This window comes from Vigna umbellata, chromosome 2 (assembly GCF_029865625.1).
Source record: "Vigna umbellata cultivar VRB3 chromosome 2, Vumbellata_1.0, whole genome shotgun sequence".
NCBI classification, from domain to species: Eukaryota; Viridiplantae; Streptophyta; class Magnoliopsida; order Fabales; family Fabaceae; genus Vigna; species Vigna umbellata.
In genome coordinates this window covers 38,743,529-38,764,347 of record NC_142166.1, presented here as the reverse complement: position 1 = coordinate 38,764,347, position 20,819 = coordinate 38,743,529, and the positions used below count along the sequence as shown (strand labels likewise).

The 20,819-nt window shown below is 40.7% G+C and overlaps 1 protein-coding gene and 1 long non-coding RNA gene across 2 annotated transcripts; one reads left to right on the top strand and one right to left on the bottom strand.

The window, feature by feature from the left end:
• Positions 1-10,199: 10,199 nt before the first annotated feature.
• LOC124820793 (pathogen-related protein-like) lies at positions 10,200-11,443 on the top strand. The gene is made up of 4 exons (XM_047292559.2): positions 10,200-10,361; positions 10,451-10,583; positions 10,653-10,954; positions 11,064-11,443. The coding sequence occupies exons 1-4, from the start codon at positions 10,227-10,229 to the stop codon at positions 11,205-11,207; spliced, it is 714 nt and encodes a 237-aa protein (XP_047148515.1). The 5' UTR covers positions 10,200-10,226; the 3' UTR covers positions 11,208-11,443.
• Positions 11,444-11,881: 438 nt separating this feature from the next.
• Positions 11,882-14,500, bottom strand: LOC148203949 (uncharacterized). The gene is made up of 2 exons (XR_015784305.1): positions 14,006-14,500; positions 11,882-12,235 (listed from the first exon to the last, which is right to left on the bottom strand). It is a non-coding gene; the product is annotated as an uncharacterized LOC148203949 (long non-coding RNA).
• Between the last annotated feature and the right edge of the window lie 6,319 nt (positions 14,501-20,819).

The window sequence follows — 20,819 nt, the reverse complement described above, 5'->3', positions numbered from 1 at the left end:
ATACTGCACATTTGTTACCCATTAAGGAATATTGTTAGAAGGTTGGTTATATATATGATTGTAAGTTTCGTTATGAAGGAATGAAAAAAACAGTATTTCTCTTCCTACTCTTCTATTTCTTTAAGAGGTTCCTATGTCCTCGAATATAGAGATTACACACTACCCTAACACTATTCCACTTAAAGATTAAATCACGATTAGTCATGTTTGTACTCTAATTAGGTCGACCTTAATCAAAAGCTTATCACTAAATCTATAAATAGTAGTTCGAGGTAAAGAAGTGGGTTAAACATTAATTACATATTTATTGTCCTTTCAATCTGAACCAAACTGACATTGATATTGGAAGACCTATGACAAGTACCCACTTACCTGTGTTTAACGAACATGACTTGGGTTTGTGAGCGATTAGTTGAAGACTAACCAGTTAGACGTGAAGACTCAACCTCATACCCGAAACATTTTGGCACACACCGAGAGCCGAGAGAACAACTTGTTAATCCCATGGTGACTACAAGGAACATGACGAGCAACGTAGTTGTGGAAGAAGTGAACAATCAGCCTAATGCAATATAGATGATGAGAAACTTACAAAGACAAATGAAAGAAATGCAAAGGAAGTATGAAGAAGAGTTGAGGACCCTTCGCACCGAAAACACAACTATTCATCAAGAGTAGAGTGCTAGGAATCTTGTGCCTTCATCTCCAACTCAGCTTATGCAGACCAAGCAACTAGAAAAGCCTTGTCGAACGATTCATGAGGGCAACTCAAGGGCTAGCAAGGACCATCTGTTCGTGGCAACTGCGAATACGGTCGGGATGCTTCTATTCATGCTAAGAATAATGGATACATCTTTTCCAGACAAGTGAACGATGCTTATTTTGTATAAGTACGAAGATTCTACCGATTATGATGAACATCTTAGAATGTTTAGGAATCAAATGACCCTCTATATATCGAGTGATCCCATATGGTGTAGATCATTCTCTATATCACTAAAAGGTAAAGCTTTGACCTAGTTCTCCTTGTTGTTGTCAGACTCCATAGATAGCTTTGCCATAATCCGCTCTAAGTTTGGGACGCAATTTATAACCAATTTTATCGCATCATCTTACATCCATTGCCTTAGTGAATGTAAGGTAGGAAAATGGTGATTCTCTCCAAGCGTTCATGAAGAGGTTTGAAAGGTGATAAGACAAATCCAAAATCTTAGCCATGAAGTGGCTATGCATCACATGATGACGACCTTATGACCAAGATCGTTCATAAATAGTATGTGTATGAAGCTTGTAGACAACATGGATGAGTTTAGAAAAAGAGCTGCCCAATTCATGCAAGTGGAAGAAATGTGCGATTTCAGCAAGCAAATGTGAGCAGAAGCCTAGTCAAGTGACAAGAAAGTTGATAAAAAAACTGCACAATAAAAGGAATGATACCCAATTCAAGGAGTTGGTCAAAGGGTTATGGTTTCACCGGTATACTTCTCCTCAACGCACCCTAAATGAAGATCCTCAAAGAAGATCTTAACACTAAGTTGATACCTACTCCTAGGAGGAAGCCCACTCCTCCGAATGTTGATAGGAATAAGCATTGCCTATATCATAAGAACCTTGGGCATACAAAAGAAGAATATGTTGCCCTACGTGACAAGATTGAAGAGTTGATATGGGCAAGGCATTTGAAGAAGTTTGTTAAACCCGAACGGGTAGAGATCAGTCTTCCTCACATATGAATGTTGTGTACTATTGATAAACCTTTTAGTTAATTCATACATGCATACATACAGATGCACATGCATGCATACATATGCATGCACACATGCGTACATGAATACACATGCATGCACACATGCATATATGCATACATGGTCACATTCATCCATACATACACATGCACATGCATGCACAGATGCATACATGCATACATGCACACATGTATACATTAATATATGCACACATGCATACATGCATACATGCACATATGCATACATCCACTCATTTTGAAATCAGAGTGTTAATTATTTTGTATTTCTTGTTCCAATGTACAATTGTTATCAAATATACAACTTAATGACAAACTATACACATTGAGAACATATTTTTCTTTAAAACTCGTTAATTATCTTTTAGATGTTGATGAATGCACTAAGGATTCCACGACTGTTTAAAGGGGAAATAAAAAATGCATCAACAATCCAGCAGGGAGTTACAATTGTTCTTGTCTTAAGGGATACAGAGATGGGAAGATCAATAGAAGAGGATGTGAAGAACCATGCATTCTGTCTCTGATATTTTAAACCGAATTTCCTTCTCCTTAGCTAGTGGAAAATGATTAGGTGATATTATTATAATAATTCACAAGAGTCTCGTTATTCAAGACTAGATTCAGAGTAATGGATGTCATGTATTGTATGTTGTATTCTTTTTTGTTTTCATTGCACAATGTGTCATTATTTTTATGATTAAATGTTGTGTACTATTGATAGACCTTTTAGTTAATTCATACATGCATACACACATATGTACATGCATGCATACATGCACACATGGTTACATGCACATGCATGCACACATGCTTGCATACATGCATACATGTATACATGCACAAATGAACACATGCATATATTGATACACACATGAACACATGCATACATGCTTACGTGCACACATGCATACATGCATACATGCACTCATTTTAAAACCAGAGTGTTAATATTTCGTATTTCTTGTTCCAATGTACAATTGTTATCAAGTGTACAACTTAATGACAAACTATACACAAATTGTGAAAATATGTTTCTTTAAAACTTGTTAATTATCTTTTAGATATTGATGAATGCACTAAAGAATCCCACGATTGTTTAAAGGGGAAATCAAAATGCATCAACAGTCCAGCAGGGAGCTACAGTTGTTCTTTTTGAAAGGGATACGAAGATCGGAAGATCAATGGAAGCAGATGTGTTAGCATGAGTAACCGTAAAATAATAATTGCTTTCAGTATGTATACTTTTGTCTGTCAAAACATTTTATTCTCCATTATAGAACAACATTATCAGGGTTTACTATTACATTATAATATTCCTGAAGAAATTTCATTGGTATAGAAAACAAAATTAATAATATAAAATACAACTTTCTATATACATATGTTTTATGTTAATTACTATATGGCATCTAAATAGATCAACAATATTAATTTCAATATTATATTCATATCACACAAAGGGGACGATGACTTTTTGTTTCAGGAATTGTTGAGCCACCACTTCTCTTTATTCTTCGGGTTTCGAATTCTCTTTGATTTGTTGTTTTCAATTATGTAATAAATCAATAAATAAAAACATACTTTCTGCAGAGGCCACCAACAATTTCAATGAAGAGATGGTCTTAGGCAAAGGTGGGGAGGGAACAATTTACAAAGGAATATTACTTGACAATAGAATTGTAGCAATAAAAAGATCCAAAGTTAGTAACCCAAATAAAATTGAGCATTTCATCAATGATGTGATTCTTCTTTGTCAAATCAACCATAGAAATGTGGTGAAACTCTTGAGATGTTGTTCTCGTCCAACAACAACTAAGTTTTCGCTCAACGAGTTTACATAGTTCTGGAGAACCTAATTTTGTATATTTATGTCATTCCTACCCTACCAAATAGTTCAACAATTATTGCATATGCCAACACATACCAAATTTCAAGTTACACTACCTTCACTTATTCAAACAATATCATATGCAATACTAATTCGACAACATTCTCAATTTCATGATACAATTCAAGTAAGCCAAATTAAAACCCTAATTTCAATTCCACACATCATACTCAATCATACAACCTAATCATATAGGCAAAACACCGTACAAGCTTATAATTAGAAATTTCAAGGTATCAATCACATGAAAACTATGCAATTAGTTTTTCTTATTTGAAAGTAAATGAAATTGTTCTAAGAAATCCCAAATCCCTTCAAGCTCACAAGATGTCCTATTTATACCTAGGAACAACAGAAAAATGATAAAGGCACACATTTAGAATCACTAATTAGCAGAGACTCGTATATAAGACTCAAACACTACATGTAAACCAAAAAGATTCACATGCATATAAAGAACATACAGGTCAAGAAAATGAGCATAAAACTAATGTACTCTATTGGAGAAACTAGGATAAAAATGGAGAACTCGTTGTAAGAATCACTCAAGTTGTTTTCGATCTTCAATTAGATGAACAAAATGTGAGAAAGCCAACAAAGAAGAAAAAGAGCTATATGAGAAAAGTTTTTAAAGAAAGTATATGTTTTTAAATAATAAAACTTAATTTATAAAAACTTTATTTATACTTTTTAAACTTTTAATATTAAAATAATTGAATTTTATTATTTGAAATAAATTATCAATTCTAAAATACGATTTTCTAAACTAATCTATATATTATTTTATAAAAATTAATTGTTACATTTTGTAAATTTATAATTATATATTTTTATTTTGCTATATAACTCTACAGTTATACTTTTAATGCTTTCTCCTTTGTTATAATTTCCTATTCTGGTTCAAAATAATTTAAATACATGACAAGGTTAAAAAAAATGGAATTAATTCATATAACAATAATTAGTTTGAAACTAAATATTTTTATCACAAAATTAAAATAAAATATATCATTTAAGTAAAATAATTATAATTTACTAAAAAAATCGATTATTACTGACTGGAAAAGCAAAAGTCCGTGGTAATTTGAGTTTATCGAATTATTTATGACAAACAATATTATCGGTAAATGGTAAATTGTAAATTGTAAATTATAAATTATGTGTTGTTAACGTGCTGTAACGAATGAAGGAGGAAAAAAAATATTTGGTTTTAAATTATTTCAACTTTGATGTTAACATAATACTCTTTCCCCAATCAATTATAAGTAAAAATTGAAAAGTTTATATAGATTCGAAATATAAATAAAATTTCATTTTTTGAAAAATAAAAACTAAATTTTCTGATAAAATAATGATAATGCGATAAATGATCCTTCTTTTAATATATCCTTATTAAATTTATTTTCTATCTCTTTTCTATTATCTTATATATATATAACTTGTGTTTCGGCGTGGATTTTCCTGTAAGTCTTTGTTGCTCCTGGCTGTCTGAGACACTTGCTCTTCTCCAATTGTTGTTGTTTCATACTCGCCAAAGGAGGGGGAGGTACCTGCAAAGATACTCCGACGCTCAAGTCAGATGTGAATTATGGAGCCTCAGCTCTCAAGAGAGTGATTATGATACTGTCTAGGGTCTCTAGAGCATAAAGAGAACGTACCTGAACTTTTGCCCTGTCATTGTATTTATAAGCAAAATAAAAATAACCACCTTGCCTAAAAATAGGGTTAGTGGCTTTAACCGTTTAAGATATTTTATGTAATAAATATAATATCTAAGATATTTTATAAATATCTTACTACATAACATGCCCCCCAAGTCCGAGTTAACGGTTCCGTTTTACGGACGTGGTAACTCTAGGACTTATGAGTTTGAGGGAGGCTGTATTCGCTGTGGTCTGAACGTTTCAAACCAAGGATGGACGAGCGGTTTTTGAACGCTCGTTGATGTGAATTGACGAGCGGTGTTTGAACGCTAGTTGACATGAATTGACGAGCGGTTTTGTAACGCTCGTTGAAATGGATTGTCGAGCGATGTTTGGACGCTCGTTGACATGGATTGACGAGCGGTTCTTGAACGCTCGTTGAAAATGAATTGTCGAGCGATGTTTGGTCGCTCGTTGACATGCACTGACGAGCGGTTCTTGAAGGCTCGTTGAAATGAATTGTCGAGCGATGTTTGGACGCTCGTTGACATGCACTGACGAGCGGTTCTTGGACGCTCGTTGGAATGATTTGTCGAGCGATCTTTGGACGGTCGTTGACATGGATTGACGAGCGGTTCTTGAACGCTCGTTGAAATGATTTGTCGAGCGATGTTTGGACGCTCGTTGACATGGATTGGCGAGCGGTTCTTGAACGCTCGTTGAAATGAATTGTCGAGCGATGTTTGGACGCTCGTTGACATGCACTGACGAGCGGTTCTTGGACGCTCGTTGGAATGATTTGTCGAGCGATCTTTGGACGCTCGTTGACATGGATTGACGAGCGGAATTTGGACGCTCGTTGACACATGATTGTCGAGCGTTGAGGCCGAACGACTGACTGTGTGAACATTCGTTGTCACTGATGGTCGAGCGTTAAGGCCGAATGACGAACGCTTTCGATGTCGAAGGACAGAATCTTTGAAAATTTGATGTTCTGGGGCGAACATAAGCAAGGCTAGAGGATGGTCCCCTAGGTTTGATGGTCTGGGTGTTCTAGGGCGAACATCTACCAGCGGGAGTGTGTCCCTTTGTTCAATGCACCTGGGTGTTCTAGGGCGAACATCTACCAGGGGGAGTGTATCCCTTTATTCAATGCACCTGGGTGTTCTAGGGCGAACATCTACCGGGTCTAGGAGTGCTTCAGGATGAACGGCTCTCAGGTGTCCGCTTTTGCGTATAAGATATGCTTATCTGCACTGTAAGAAATAATATTAAGCATATAGGTGAGACTGTTTGGTCAAGCTGCAAACCTGGTGGCCGAACGTCCATTAGGCCAAATGCTGGACGCTTGAGGCTGTACGTCAAAGAGATCAATTGACCGAACGCTAGTGAGTCCGAATGACCGAACGCTTCATGCGGGAATTGCCGAACGTTAATGTAGCGATTGGCCGAACGGTTGAAGCCAAGATGCCGAACGTTAATGAGACCGAGGTGTCGGACGTCAGGAGGTCGAACAACAGTTAGGCCGAATGCTGGAGCGCTCGTTTTGAAGTATGGTCGACCTGGAAAGTGGCGAACGACAATGGGGAAGAATGGGAGCGGCGACATCAGTGAGGCAAAATGCTGGACGATGTAGCCCACGGAAAGCCCAACGATTGAGGCGGGTTGGCCGAACGTCAGGGAGAGTGAGTGGTGGACGCTTGAGGCCGAACGTCGATGATGGGCGAAGTGACGAACGCTCTAGGCCGAACGTCCGTGAAATCTAATGGCCGAACGATTGAGGCCTAGAAAACGAACGTTATTGTCGCCGGATGGCTGATCATCAGCTGGGTCGAACGACTGTGGTGCTCGAATGCTAGGACGCTCGTACACAGGCACTGTCGAGTGTTCGAATCCGAAGGGCGAGGCCGAACGGCCGACTGGTTGACGTCGATGTCGAGCGAAGCGACGAACGCTCTAAGCCGAACGTCCGTGAGATTTAATGGCCGAACGATTGGGCCCAAGAGAACGAACGTCGTTGGCGTCGAGTGACCGAATGTTGGAGCGCTCGTAGCCGTGAATTGTCGAGCGTCCTCGAAGCCGAAAGGCCGAACGTTTGAGTCCGGAGGAGTGACCACATGTGATTCCAAATGGTTGAAACCGAAGGGATTGTCGAGCGGTTGAACGTGAGGACGCTTTGGACGCTCGAGACATAGATTGAACGCATGGACGGGTTGAACGCTCATCACAAGGCTTGTCGAGCGGTAGAGACTGAACGTCCACGGTGAGCGAAATGTCGAACGCTTGATGCCGAACGGGCGTCAGAACGAATGCTGAAACGCTTCATGCTTCTTTTTTTCGAACGTCAATGAAAGTTGTTGGCCGAAAGGTTGAGGCTAAGACGCCGAACGCCATTGAGGGCCCATGGACGAGCGTCGAGTTAGTCGAATGGCCGAACGCTTCCTACGCGAGTTGGCGAACGTTAATGATGCTATTGACCGAATGGTTAAAGCCAAGATGTCGAACTCCAGGACTAATGGGCGGTCATTAGTAAGGACGAACGTTAGAGTTCCACTGGCTGAACATCAGTAGGGTCGGATGGCCCAGTGCTTGAGTGCTCGTGCCGATGGATGGTCGAGCGATAGAGGCCGAAGGGCCGAGCGTCAGTTAGGCCCAATGGTCGAGTGTTGGAATGCTGGTGAACATGGATTGTCGAACGGTGAGGCCAAATGGCCGAACGTCAAAGAGGCCGAGGTGCCGACCGGTTAAGGCATAGGTGCCGAGCGTCAGGAGGCCGAACATGAGTACGGTTTGAATGCTCGACAAATAGGTTGTCGAGCGGCCGGATGGCAAATGAGGCCGAACGGTTGAAACAGAAGGGGGTCGAACGCGAGGACGGTTCGGACGCTCGTACACATAGAATATTGAGCGATTGAAACAAAAAGGGGGGCCGAACGGCCGATTGTTTGAACGCTCGTACACATTGATTGTCGAGCGCTCGAAACCAAAGGGTGAACGATATTGAGACGAGTGGCCGAATGGTTGAGGCCACGGATGGCCGAACGTCGGGGATTGACGGTTCGAACGTCGATGAGACCTGCGAACGATTGAGGCAAGCGAACGAACGTCCGTGATACCTAAGGGTCGAACGACTATCGAAGCCTGTAGGATGAACGTCATTGAGCCGAGTGGCCAAACGTGAGCGAGGTGGACTGGTTGATCGCCAGGGAGGTCGATCGTTGAGGCCACTCGGTCTATTCGTCGACCAAGGTGGACGACATTGGTGGCGGTTCACTCTTGATGGTCGATCTGGACATTGTCGAACGGCCATGAGGCAGGTTTTGTCGATCGGTCACGGTTGACGCTCGGTTTTGTTGGTCGACCAAGGTGGACGACCATGATGTACGGCTCATTCATGGTGGTCGACCAGGAAATGCTCGAACGACAATGAGGAAGGTGGCGCGTCTTTGATGGTCGACCTGGAAATTGTCGAACGACAATAAGGAATAGAAATTGGGTTGGATGACGTGGAGGCAGAACCGAACGACGCGTGGATGGCGTGAGTGTTGCGGAAGACGTGGAGAATGGGTCCGACAAGACGGCGAAAGGGTTTGTCCCTGGGTGACAACCGTCATCTTCTCGCCTCTTTGTCAAATCCCTTTTCACTCCAAAAAACCTTAGAATCGGTGCTTCATGGGGCTGTTGAGCAATTGAGCGATCTGAGTAAGGTCCTCCACCATGGTCAATGCAGCTAAGGGACCTTCGAAGTTCTTGAACAGAAACCCTAGTTTTGCGCACCAGCTCTTGCATATTGGCGGGAATGTGTCTGCATTTTACACGGCAGATTCCGCCTGGGCTCAACTTGGGGATTGGGGTTTGTGGAATTTGGGAAATTAGGGATTCCTGATGTAATTGGATTTTCATTGGTGGGAATTGTGGTTTTGTTTTTGCGAGTAGAGGTTGTGAAGTTTTCGAATTGGGGTTGATTTAGATTGCACGTTCTGGGATCTGAAGAGTGACGCCATTGAAGGTGCTGGTGTGGGCTGTTCTTGTTGAGATACACCGTGGACAGGAGTTCGGTGGTCTCCACCACTGTCGTGGGATCAGCGTGATCGTGTTTGGGAGGCGATTTGGGAATTTAGGGTTTTTTTTGATTTGCGGATTGTGCGACAGTGGAGACGAGGGAGATGACCTAATGGTGCTCCTGTGACAGCAGCACCTGGTGGCGCGACGGAGGCTGATGGGCGGACCTGATTTGGGGGTTGTCCTTGCGCTGAATCTGACCCGCAAAGGGGTGCGATTTCGCTGATGTGCTCACGGGCGCGATTTCGCAGAGGTGCTCGTGGTGGCGTCAATGGCTCGCGGAGGAGAATCTTGGCAGTGATGCAGCGATTTGATGGAGTAGCTCTTTCCGAAAAAGTGATTCCTCGAGGCCGAGTGCTCCTCTTGCGGTTTTTGTGAGATGACACTCGGCCCCACGGTGGGCGCCAAAATGTTTCGGTGTGGATTTTCCTGTAAGTCTTTGTTGCTCCTGGCTGTCTGGGACACTTGCTCTTCTCCAATTGTTGTTGTTTCATACTCGCCAAAGGAGGGGGAGGTATCTGCAAAGATACTCCGACGCTCAAGTCAAATGTGAATTATGGAGCCTCAGCTCTCAAGAGAGTGATTATGATACTGTCTAGGGTCTCTAGAGCATAAAGAGAACGTACCTGAACTTTTGCCCTGTCATTGTATTTATAAGCAAAATAAAAATAACCCACCTTGCCTAAAAATAGGGTTAGTGGCTTTAACCGTTTAAGATATTTTATGTAATAAATATAATATCTAAGATATTTTATAAATATCTTATTACATAACAACTTGGATTCTTTTCCAAAGAGAGTTTTGGATGTACATGACTTAGTATCCATAAAAGAAAGTGTGATGAGAAAAACACTGCAGTGGTCCAAAGATGACAGCGCCAAGTGTTGCGGAGGACAAGTACCGCCCCTTACTGCGCCAAGATATCGAGGAGAACACCAAATGGAGATACGGTCCTCCAAGTTATGAAGTTGTGAACAAACTATTTGAAGAAGGCCGAACAAAGGTAATAATTATTAGGTTTCTGTCAGTTTCATGTTAATTAATTTCTATGTTATAGCTCAATCAAAACTGTGGTTATGATTTTGATGACAGGTATGGGCTCCAGGCTCACCGGAAGAGAAGGTGCAGACTATAGTGAAGCAGTGGGAGATGGAAATGTTCCACAAGCTTGATTTCCAGGAGAACCGATCGGTGGATCCAGAGAAATACATCTTCAGCCTAAACGGTACCGTTTTATCTCCATAATGAGACTCGATTCTTGTTCTTTATTTCATGCTTTGAACTTGTTTCACAGGAAGAAAGGGCATAAGTTTGGAAGAGAAAAGGAAGCTTGGTGGAGGGTATATCCCTCTTCTGCAAACCTCTCTGCCAGAGAAACTAAGGCCCTACAATCCGTATGCAGAAACAGCAGATTCATCCCACAAGGCCTTTACCACTGCATTTCCACGCGGTTTTGCTCTCGAGATTCTGCACGTTTATTCAGGACCACCAGAGATAGTGTACAAGTTCAGGCACTGGGGTTACATGGAGGGTCCCTTCAATGGCCATGCTCCCACTGGCGACAAAATTGAACTCTATGGAATGGCCATTTTCACGGTAAGAATTCATTAATTAATACTATATACATACTATAGTGATCAACCATATATAGAAAAATTGAAACAAACTGTTATGATATTTTCGATGAGACTGTTTCTGGTGATAGTTGGATGAGAATTCGAAAATAGTGAAGGTGGAATTTTTTTATGATCCTGCGGAACTGCTGGGAGGTCTCTTGAAGGGTGCTGAGTTTGAGAACAGTGCTGAAGATGCTGTTGCGAGCTGTCCTGTCCTCAGGAGCACTGGCTAGAGAAGAACATGTTCAAAAACTTTAAGCTTCAATAAAATTATGGTGCAAAAATCCTATCTGTTGCTTCTTTAATTCTAGTTTTTCATCCCTAATTCGAGCATTAAGGTTGTAATTTATTAGTTCAAATCCCTTCCTAAATCATCTTCAATGTCTAATATATATTTAAAGCCGTATGTTAGCATTAAGAAGTTGTGATTAGTTAAACGATTATTAATAAAACTCAATAATTCTCTGTATACATTATTTTCTTATATATTTTTTCTTTCATATTTTCTCTTATCATGCACGTAACTATCAGCACTGCATTATTTTGCAGTCGTTATGCTTGACTTGTTTAAGCTGAAAAGTAAAGTGAACAAAGAAATAACTATATAATATAGACCACAACAAAAAAACATTTTTTTAATGAAATAATATAACTACTACTGAATACTTTTCTTCCGATAAGAAAAAAAGTTGGCCATAACATTTCAATCCCTTTATTTTCTGTGAATAGACTTAAAACACCTAACATTTAGATGATCCTGGAGGAGAACAATTGTATAATTATTTTTTTCACTTCCTTTATTATCTAAAATTTTTTCTCACCTGTATAGGAAATGAATAAATTTTTCACTGAGTTAAAAAATATTGATGTATATTTTAAACTAAATATTGCGTATAAAATTCAAAGATTATTTATGTAACATCCCAATAAATAGAAATCTCCATTAATCAGAACTAATTACATTTACAGAAAATACAGTGCAGTCTTTAAATATAAACAGCAGCTGCTCAAAAGGATACAGCACGTACATAACAGTATTTACAGTAGTTTCCGTGTTCAGAAATTCAGCCAAACTACAAAAACCAGTTCTGATTAATCTATTCTGCACAACCGTATACAGAACTGTCAAAATACAGTACAGAAAAATCTAATATCTACTACGGAACTAATCCCTACTGCTCCGATTTGACTTCAACTTCCACCAAGGTGGCATCCTCCAAATTTTCTTCTTCCAGCAATGATTCCAAGGGTGCTTCGCCATCTGCTCACATCCACAACGGATGATCATTGCATTGACAAGACGGACATACAGAAACAGCAGACAACACATGGAACATTGCAAGGGTAAGCTTATATTGTTTAATAAATACAACATACATACAGTTCATGATTCAATTCACACATTCATCAAGTAACTTAATCATATAATTTAACATATAAATATATATATATATGACAGACCGTCCGGACTGTATGAACCATGTAGTTACAGGCGTCCTTGCACACAAGTGGTGTAATAGCCGGGATATACCTAATCAGCTTCCACTTGAGGTTAATCATTCGCCCCTGCTAAGTGAGAGATACGAATGACCTCCTGCCATTCCCACACATGACTACTCCCTTCTACGTGAAGATGAGCATCACGGAATATCAGGATGGACCAAGCCAGCATTAACTAACCACGGTCATACTTTACCAATTCCATATTCAATCATATATGAGACGTTCCTCCTTGGAACGCTCGTTCAATTCCATAATCGTATAATCATATCACATAGTGTTCAACCATCAAATCCTTTCATAGTTATAATCTTTCCATTCTGTGTTCCACTCTCTTAACATTAACGTCATGCATTCTTTAATCAAATAAAACGAACTTATTACAGAACCTTTGATTTCACGTTTCTGAACAAAAGAAACGAACTCTTATTCATTGATGGACGTTAAGAATTCTTAAAGAATTTAAATGAGATTGAATTTAGAAGTTCAGAATAATACTTAGAAGATGTTGAGTACAAGAACTTTAGGTTGAATCAAGAGAATAAATATCTTACAGAATAACTTAGATAAATAACCAGAATATTCAAAGTACAGAAAACAACTCTTACTGTCAATGAACGAACGTTCAGAAATTTACTTTGGACGAACGTCAATTACGTTCGCTCAGAATTCAATAATAAGGACGAGCGTTCAATTAGAAACCGAACCCTGCTTTGGACGAACGCTAGGTCAATGACCGAGCACGAATTAAAACGAACGCTGGATATACACCGAGCGCTATTTAAGACGAATGCTTCGGTATAGGACCGAGCGCCAATTCAGACGAACGTTCAGTATAAGAATGAACGCTCTGTAGAACGAACGTTCGACATAAGGTCGAACGACATTAAGGACGAACGCTCGACTTAAGGCCGAACGTCACTTATTTATAAAGTCTTAAATATTTAAACATTGCTGAGCTAGACGAACGCTCAGACCATCAACTGGGGACGCTCGTTCTCGAGCAGAATTCTTTCCAAATGAAAGAATTCCAATCTAAGTAATTTTACTGAAAGCCGAACGGTTTAAGACCGTACAGGGACGAACGTCCTTTATCAGTGGGAAAGAGTAAATTCCAGATTTTTCAACTTTAACAGAATTTTTCCAGATTTCAAATTTATGAATTTTACAACTTTCCTTCCAGATTTAATACATTAAAATCATACAGATTTCAACATTTGAATCATTCCAACTATACAATCAACATATTCCATTCATACATAATCAAATCAACATGCATTTGAATCAAATCAACCACAACCTGTATAATGCATATATCAGTATTCATTCATGACAGATTCAATCAATCCACTCATTCCAATTCTATAACATTCATACACCTTTCATACGTATTCAAAGCAACATGCAAATGAACCAGAATTCATATCCCATATCAGTAAACGTTCATAATGCTCAAACATCAGATTTCATATACATGCAACTCAGATTATAAAATCAAGCAGTATGAATTAAACATATAAGCTTCCCTTACCTTATCAAGCAGTTCACTTCAATTGTTTAGAGTTTCTCTCGTGCTCTCACAGCTTTCTATCAGAATTTCACTCAACCACTTCCACTTAATCTAACACACCAAAACCGTAAGCAGATCAGACTTCTAACTCATGCATGCAACCAGAATTTTGGTTTGCATGAACCAAATGGACGAAGATGCAGAGATGAGAACTTACCAGTTCAGTTCTCAATTCTGTTCGGATCAGAATGAGGTTCACAGTGCAGGGAAGGCTTCTATGGTGTCTGAAATAGGATTGGAGGAATTGATAGTGAGTGATCTTAGGGAGAAGATGAACACGGTTTAGAGAAAAGCAGAGAAATCGAAAACAGAAATTCTGAGAAGGAGATGAAGCATGCAGGAGGAAGAGGGAGAGTTTCCAGAATTATTTTTCTCTTCCTATGCAGAATAAACTCCCCAACCTCCACACGCCACTTGTCTCCCACTAACCATTCTCAGAATGCTCAAACCGTGACACATGGCAGGCGCATGCATGTGGAAGTGTGAGTGCATTTTGACGTGTCACGGTGCATTAAAATAGTGATCAGAGAATGAATTAGTGTGTATTAATTATCAGGTTCTCACATTCCCCCTAACTACAAAAATTTTCGTCCTCGAAAATTCTAAAGCTTACCAGGGAATAGGTGAGGATACAATTTCTTCACAGCCTCTTCCACCTCCCATGTTGAGTCACCCGTCTTGGCATTCCACACCACTTTCACGAGATGAACATTTTTGCCTTTGTAGAGTCTGGTGCGGCTGTCTTCCACACAAACAGGTTGCATTTCCAGTGTTCTGTCTGGGCGAATTTGGATATCTTCTAACTCCAGTACGTGAGATGGATCAGCTATATACTTCCGGAGTTGAGACACGTGAAAGACTGGATGAAGGTTGGACAGTTGAGGAGGTAAGGCCAGTTCATACGCCACTGCTCCAATCTTTTTCAGAATCTGATAGGGTCCTACGTACTTTGGTGAAAGCTTCTTTGGACGAAGAACTCTTCCCACTCCAGTGATCGGATTCAATCTCAGAAAAACGTGATCACCAGCAGAGAACTCTAAGGGTCTTCTTCTCTTATCTGCATACGATTTCTGCCTGCTTTGAGAAGTCTTCAAACGTTCTTGAATCAGTTTCACCTTCTCAGTTGTTTGCTGAATTAATTCAGGTCCAGTTACTGCAGTTTCACCTTCTTGGAACCAACACAAAGGAGTTCTACACTTTCTTCCATAAAGAGCTTCAAACGGTGCCATTCCTATGCTTGCTTGATAACTGTTATTATACGTGAATTCAACAAGCGGCAGAACTTCATCCCATACTCCCATATGATCTATCACGCAAGTCCTCAACAAGTCTTCAAGAGTCTGGATGGTTCGCTCAGATTGTCCATCCGTCTGAGGGTGATATGCAGAACTCATCTGCAGTTTGCTTCCCAATTCTCCTTGCAATGACTGCCAAAAACGAGATGTGAATCTCGTGTCCCGATCTGATATGATACTTGAAGGAACTCCATGCAATCTAACAATCTCTTTAATGTACAATTTGGCCAAGTTTGTCATGGACATCTTCAAATTAACAGCCAGGAAATGGGCGCTCTTAGTCAATCTATCCACAATCACCCAAATTGAATCATGGTTTCGGACTGTACGTGGCAGATGAGTCACGAAATCCATGGAGATGCTATCCCACTTCCATTCTGGAATCTCCAATGGCTGCAGCAATCCTCCTGGTCTTTGATGTTCAGCCTTGGCTCTTTGACAGGTTAAACAGGATGACACAAAACGTGCAATGTCACTCTTCATACCAGGCCACCAGAATGACAAACGAAGGTCATGATACATCTTAGTCATGCCAGGATGCATGCTAAGACGGCTGTGATGTGCTTCCTCCAGGATGATTCGTTTCAGTTCGCCGTCATTGGGAATGCACGTCCTACCACGGTAACGTAGCATACCATCTGTCCCAGCATTAAACTCCTTGGCCTGATCTGTACCAAGCACGTTAAAAATTTTCACCAATTCTTCATCCTCACGTTGCTTCATCCAAATTCTGTCAAACACATCGCTGGAAATTCTAAGATTACAGCACTTTATAACGTTCTCTCCCAAATCAAATTGTAATCTTAGATCTCTAAAACTCTCCACCAAGTTCAGTTCCTTCACCATCATTGCAGAAACCCTTACGGCCTTCCTACTCAAGGCATCAGCAACTACATTGGCTTTTCCAGGGTGATACAGCAGTTCAAAATCATAGTCTTTTAAAAACTCCAACCAACGTCTTTGCCTCATATTCAGCTCCCTCTGATCAAACAAATATTTGAGGCTCTTGTGATCACTAAAGACTTGGAATGTTGATCCGTATAGATAGTGTCTCCAAATTTTTAATGCGAAAACAACTGCTGCTAACTCCAGATCGTGTGTGGGATAATTTTTCTCATGAATCTTCAATTGGCGAGACGCGTATGCTACTGCACGTCCCTCTTGCATGAGCACACAGCCCAAGCCTTGGTGAGAAGCGTCACAGTACACTTCAAATGGCTTGGACGTGTCTGGAATAATCAGAACTGGCGCGCTCGTCAGTTTCACCTTCAGCTCCTGGAATCGCTCCTCACACAGATCAGTCCAAGCAAAGGGTTGATCCTTTCTAGTCAACCGGGTAAGCGGAGCCACTATCTTGGCGAACCCCTCTATGAAACGTCTGTAATAGCCTGCCAGTCCCACAAAACTCCTCACTTCCGTGACTGAACGCGGGCTCTTCCAATCCAACACTGCTCTCACCTTAGAGGGATCCACTGAAATACCTTCAGACGATATCACATGCCCCAGAAACTGCACCTCCTTCAACCAGAATTCACACTTGGACAGCTTTGCGTACAACTCTTTCTCCCTCAACACGGTTAATACTGTTCTCAAGTGTTCTTCATGTTCGGCATTGGTTTTGGAGTAGATGAGAATATCATCTATGAACACAACCACAAACTTATCCAAATAGGGTCTGAATATCCTGTTCATGTAATCCATGAAGATGGCTGGAGCATTTGTCACTCCAAATGGCATTACCACGTACTCATAATGCCCATAACGTGATCTGAATGCTGTCTTCTGGATGTCGTCCTCCTTAACCCTTATCTGGTGATATCCCGAACGCAAATCAATTTTAGAAAATACCGTTGCTCCATGTAGCTGATCCAACAAATCATCTATCCTTGGTAACGGGTATTTGTTCTTGATGGTCAGCTTGTTTAATTGTCTGTAGTCTATACATAACCGAGAGCTGCCATCTTTCTTTTTCACCAAGAGCACAGGAGCCCCCCATGGTGATACGCTTGGTCTAATGAATTGCTTCTCCATAAGCTCTTCAATCTGCTTCTTGAGTTCAACCAACTCTGCAGGTGCCATACGGTATGGTTGAACTGATATAGGGGCTGCCGTTGTCACCAAATCAATGGTGAATTCAATCTCTCTAACAGGAGGCAATCCTGGTATCTCTTCTGGAAAAACGTCCAGAAATTCATTCACAACCGCTTGTTCAATACTGCTCTCCTGGGACGTCTGTGCTTCTGCCAATCCTCCTAATTCCTTATCTTCATGCGTCATGATGAGAAAACAGCTTGCTCCCTCCATGATGTCCTCCCTAAACTGCCCAACAGTGATTGACAGTTCTTCCTCTTCTTCACTGGGAAAAACTAATTCCTTCTTCCCACAATCTATAATAATATGGTTGGTAGCCAACCAATCCATTCCTAGAATTATTTCCAAATCCTTCAAAGGTAAACAGATTAAGTTCACCTTATAACTATGCCCCTCAACCACAATAGGACATCTAATGCACACGGTAGATGTCCTAATCTCTCCAGCCGCTGGTGTTGATACCACCAAGTCAAACTGCATATCCCTCTCCACTATTCCCAGCTTTTCAACACACGCCTTCGAGATGAAGGAGTGCGTCGCCCCAGAATCAAACAGTACATGACAAGGCATTCCAAACAGCAAGCATTCACCAGTTATAAGATTACCTGCGCTTGCTGCCTCCGCTCCAGTGATAGCGTACACACGGCCTACTGCTTGTGCTCGCCCCCCCCTGGGCTGATTTCTTCCCGTGTTGGGTGGTCTCATCACTGCTCTTCCACTCATGTTACACTCGTTCCCCAAGTGTCCATTTCGTCCACATCTGTTGCAGTGTTTTCCTCCCACTAGCTGAGGACAGGATGAACGATAATGCGGCCCCCCACACTGAAAACAAGTTATATTTCCTTGTCCAGTGTGTCCGACAGGAATCAATGCTTGAGAACCACTCGTATTGGCTGATTGATTTGGACGAGTGTAAGGTATTTTCCTTTGAACAGAACCTCCCCTGGACACAATTGGTCCCCTACTAGTTTGTTGTTGCTTCTTGTGTCGTTCCGCCTCTGCCAAGTTCTTCTCCAACACCTTGGCTCTCTCAACCATAGCAGGGAACGTTCTGATACACAAACTGGAAATTACAACTTTTAGATCACTGCGTAGACCGTTCTCAAATTTTCTGCACTGCCACTCCTCACTAGTGGCCATTGTATTGAATCGGACAAGGTGTTTAAACTTATTGGTGTATTCTGATACAGACATTCCACCTTGAGCCAGTTGTAAAAACTCCACCTCCTTTGCAAACTTTACGCTGTCAGGGAAATATTCCTCATAAAACTTATTACGGAATACTTCCCAAGTAATAGGGCGGTGAGCGTCTACCAGTATGGCCCTTGTACTCGTCCACCAATGGCTTGCTTCTCCAGTTAATAAGTATTCTGTATACGCCAACCTGTTCTCATCCGGACACCTTTTGGCGTTAAAAATCCTCTCCATATCCCTTAGCCACTGATCAGCCTCATCAGGGAGGCACTTCCCACTGAACTTAGCTGGGTGATGCTGCAGGAAGCTCTCCAAACTCCACTCGGCAGTAGGTTGAGCAGCGTTTGAAGAAGATGCTCCAGGCGCACCTCTAGTTGCAGCCAAGATTTCCATCAACTGCCTTTGCGTGTTTTCAGAATTGACACGCGAGGCCTCCAAACCTTGCATAGCAGCTTGGTTTTGCTGCATCAGAGTGGCGTTTTGCTCCAGCAACGTGGTATTCTGTTGATGCAATCTTTCCACCACGGTTTCCAACAATCTAGTGTTGTTGGACGTTTCGGACTCATTCGGTTGAGGAGGAGGAGGAAGTCTAGGTGCCATTTGTTCTCTGGATGCAGAGAAAAACAAACGAGCATTAGTTATGTCCAAGAGTTAAAACAATAATAACTCATTAAACATGCAATAAGCACACAGCAAAAACACAGTGCACTCATAACCCTACAGTGTCCTTAGAAGAACAAAACTGCTCTGATACCAATAAATGTAACATCCCAATAAATAGAAATCTCCATTAATCAGAACTAATTACATTTACAGAAAATACAGTGCAGTCTTTAAATATAAACAGCAGCTGCTCAAAAGGATACAGCACGTACATAACAGTATTTACAGTAGTTTCCGTGTTCAGAAATTCAGCCAAACTACAAAAACCAGTTCTGATTAATCTATTCTGCACAACCGTATACAGAACTGTCAAAATACAGTACAGAAAAATCTAATATCTACTACGGAACTAATCCCTACTGCTCCGATTTGACTTCAACTTCCACCAAGGTGGCATCCTCCAAATTTTCTTCTTCCAGCAATGATTCCAAGGGTGCTTCGCCATCTGCTCACATCCACAACGGATGATCATTGCATTGACAAGACGGACATACAGAAACAGCAGACAACACATGGAACATTGCAAGGGTAAGCTTATATTGTTTAATAAATACAACATACATACAGTTCATGATTCAATTCACACATTCATCAAGTAACTTAATCATATAATTTAACATATAAATATATATATATATATGACAGACCGTCCGGACTGTATGAACCATGTAGTTACAGGCGTCCTTGCACACAAGTGGTGTAATAGCCGGGATATACCTAATCAGCTTCCACTTGAGGTTAATCATTCGCCCCTGCTAAGTGAGAGATACGAATGACCTCCTGCCATTCCCACACATGACTACTCCCTTCTACGTGAAGATGAGCATCACGGAATATCAGGATGGACCAAGCCAGCATTAACTAACCACGGTCATACTTTACCAATTCCATATTCAATCATATATGAGACGTTCCTCCTTGGAACGCTCGTTCAATTCCATAATCGTATAATCATATCACATAGTGTTCAACCATCAAATCCTTTCATAGTTATAATCTTTCCATTCTGTGTTCCACTCTCTTAACATTAACGTCATGCATTCTTTAATCAAATAAAACGAACTTATTACAGAACCTTTGATTTCACGTTTCTGAACAAAAGAAACGAACTCTTATTCATTGATGGACGTTAAGAATTCTTAAAGAATTTAAATGAGATTGAATTTAGAAGTTCAGAATAATACTTAGAAGATGTTGAGTACAAGAACTTTAGGTTGAATCAAGAGAATAAATATCTTACAGAATAACTTAGATAAATAACCAGAATATTCAAAGTACAGAAAACAACTCTTACTGTCAATGAACGAACGTTCAGAAATTTACTTTGGACGAACGTCAATTACGTTCGCTCAGAATTCAATAATAAGGACGAGCGTTCAATTAGAAACCGAACCCTGCTTTGGACGAACGCTAGGTCAATGACCGAGCACGAATTAAAACGAACGCTGGATATACACCGAGCGCTATTTAAGACGAATGCTTCGGTATAGGACCGAGCGCCAATTCAGACGAACGTTCAGTATAAGAATGAA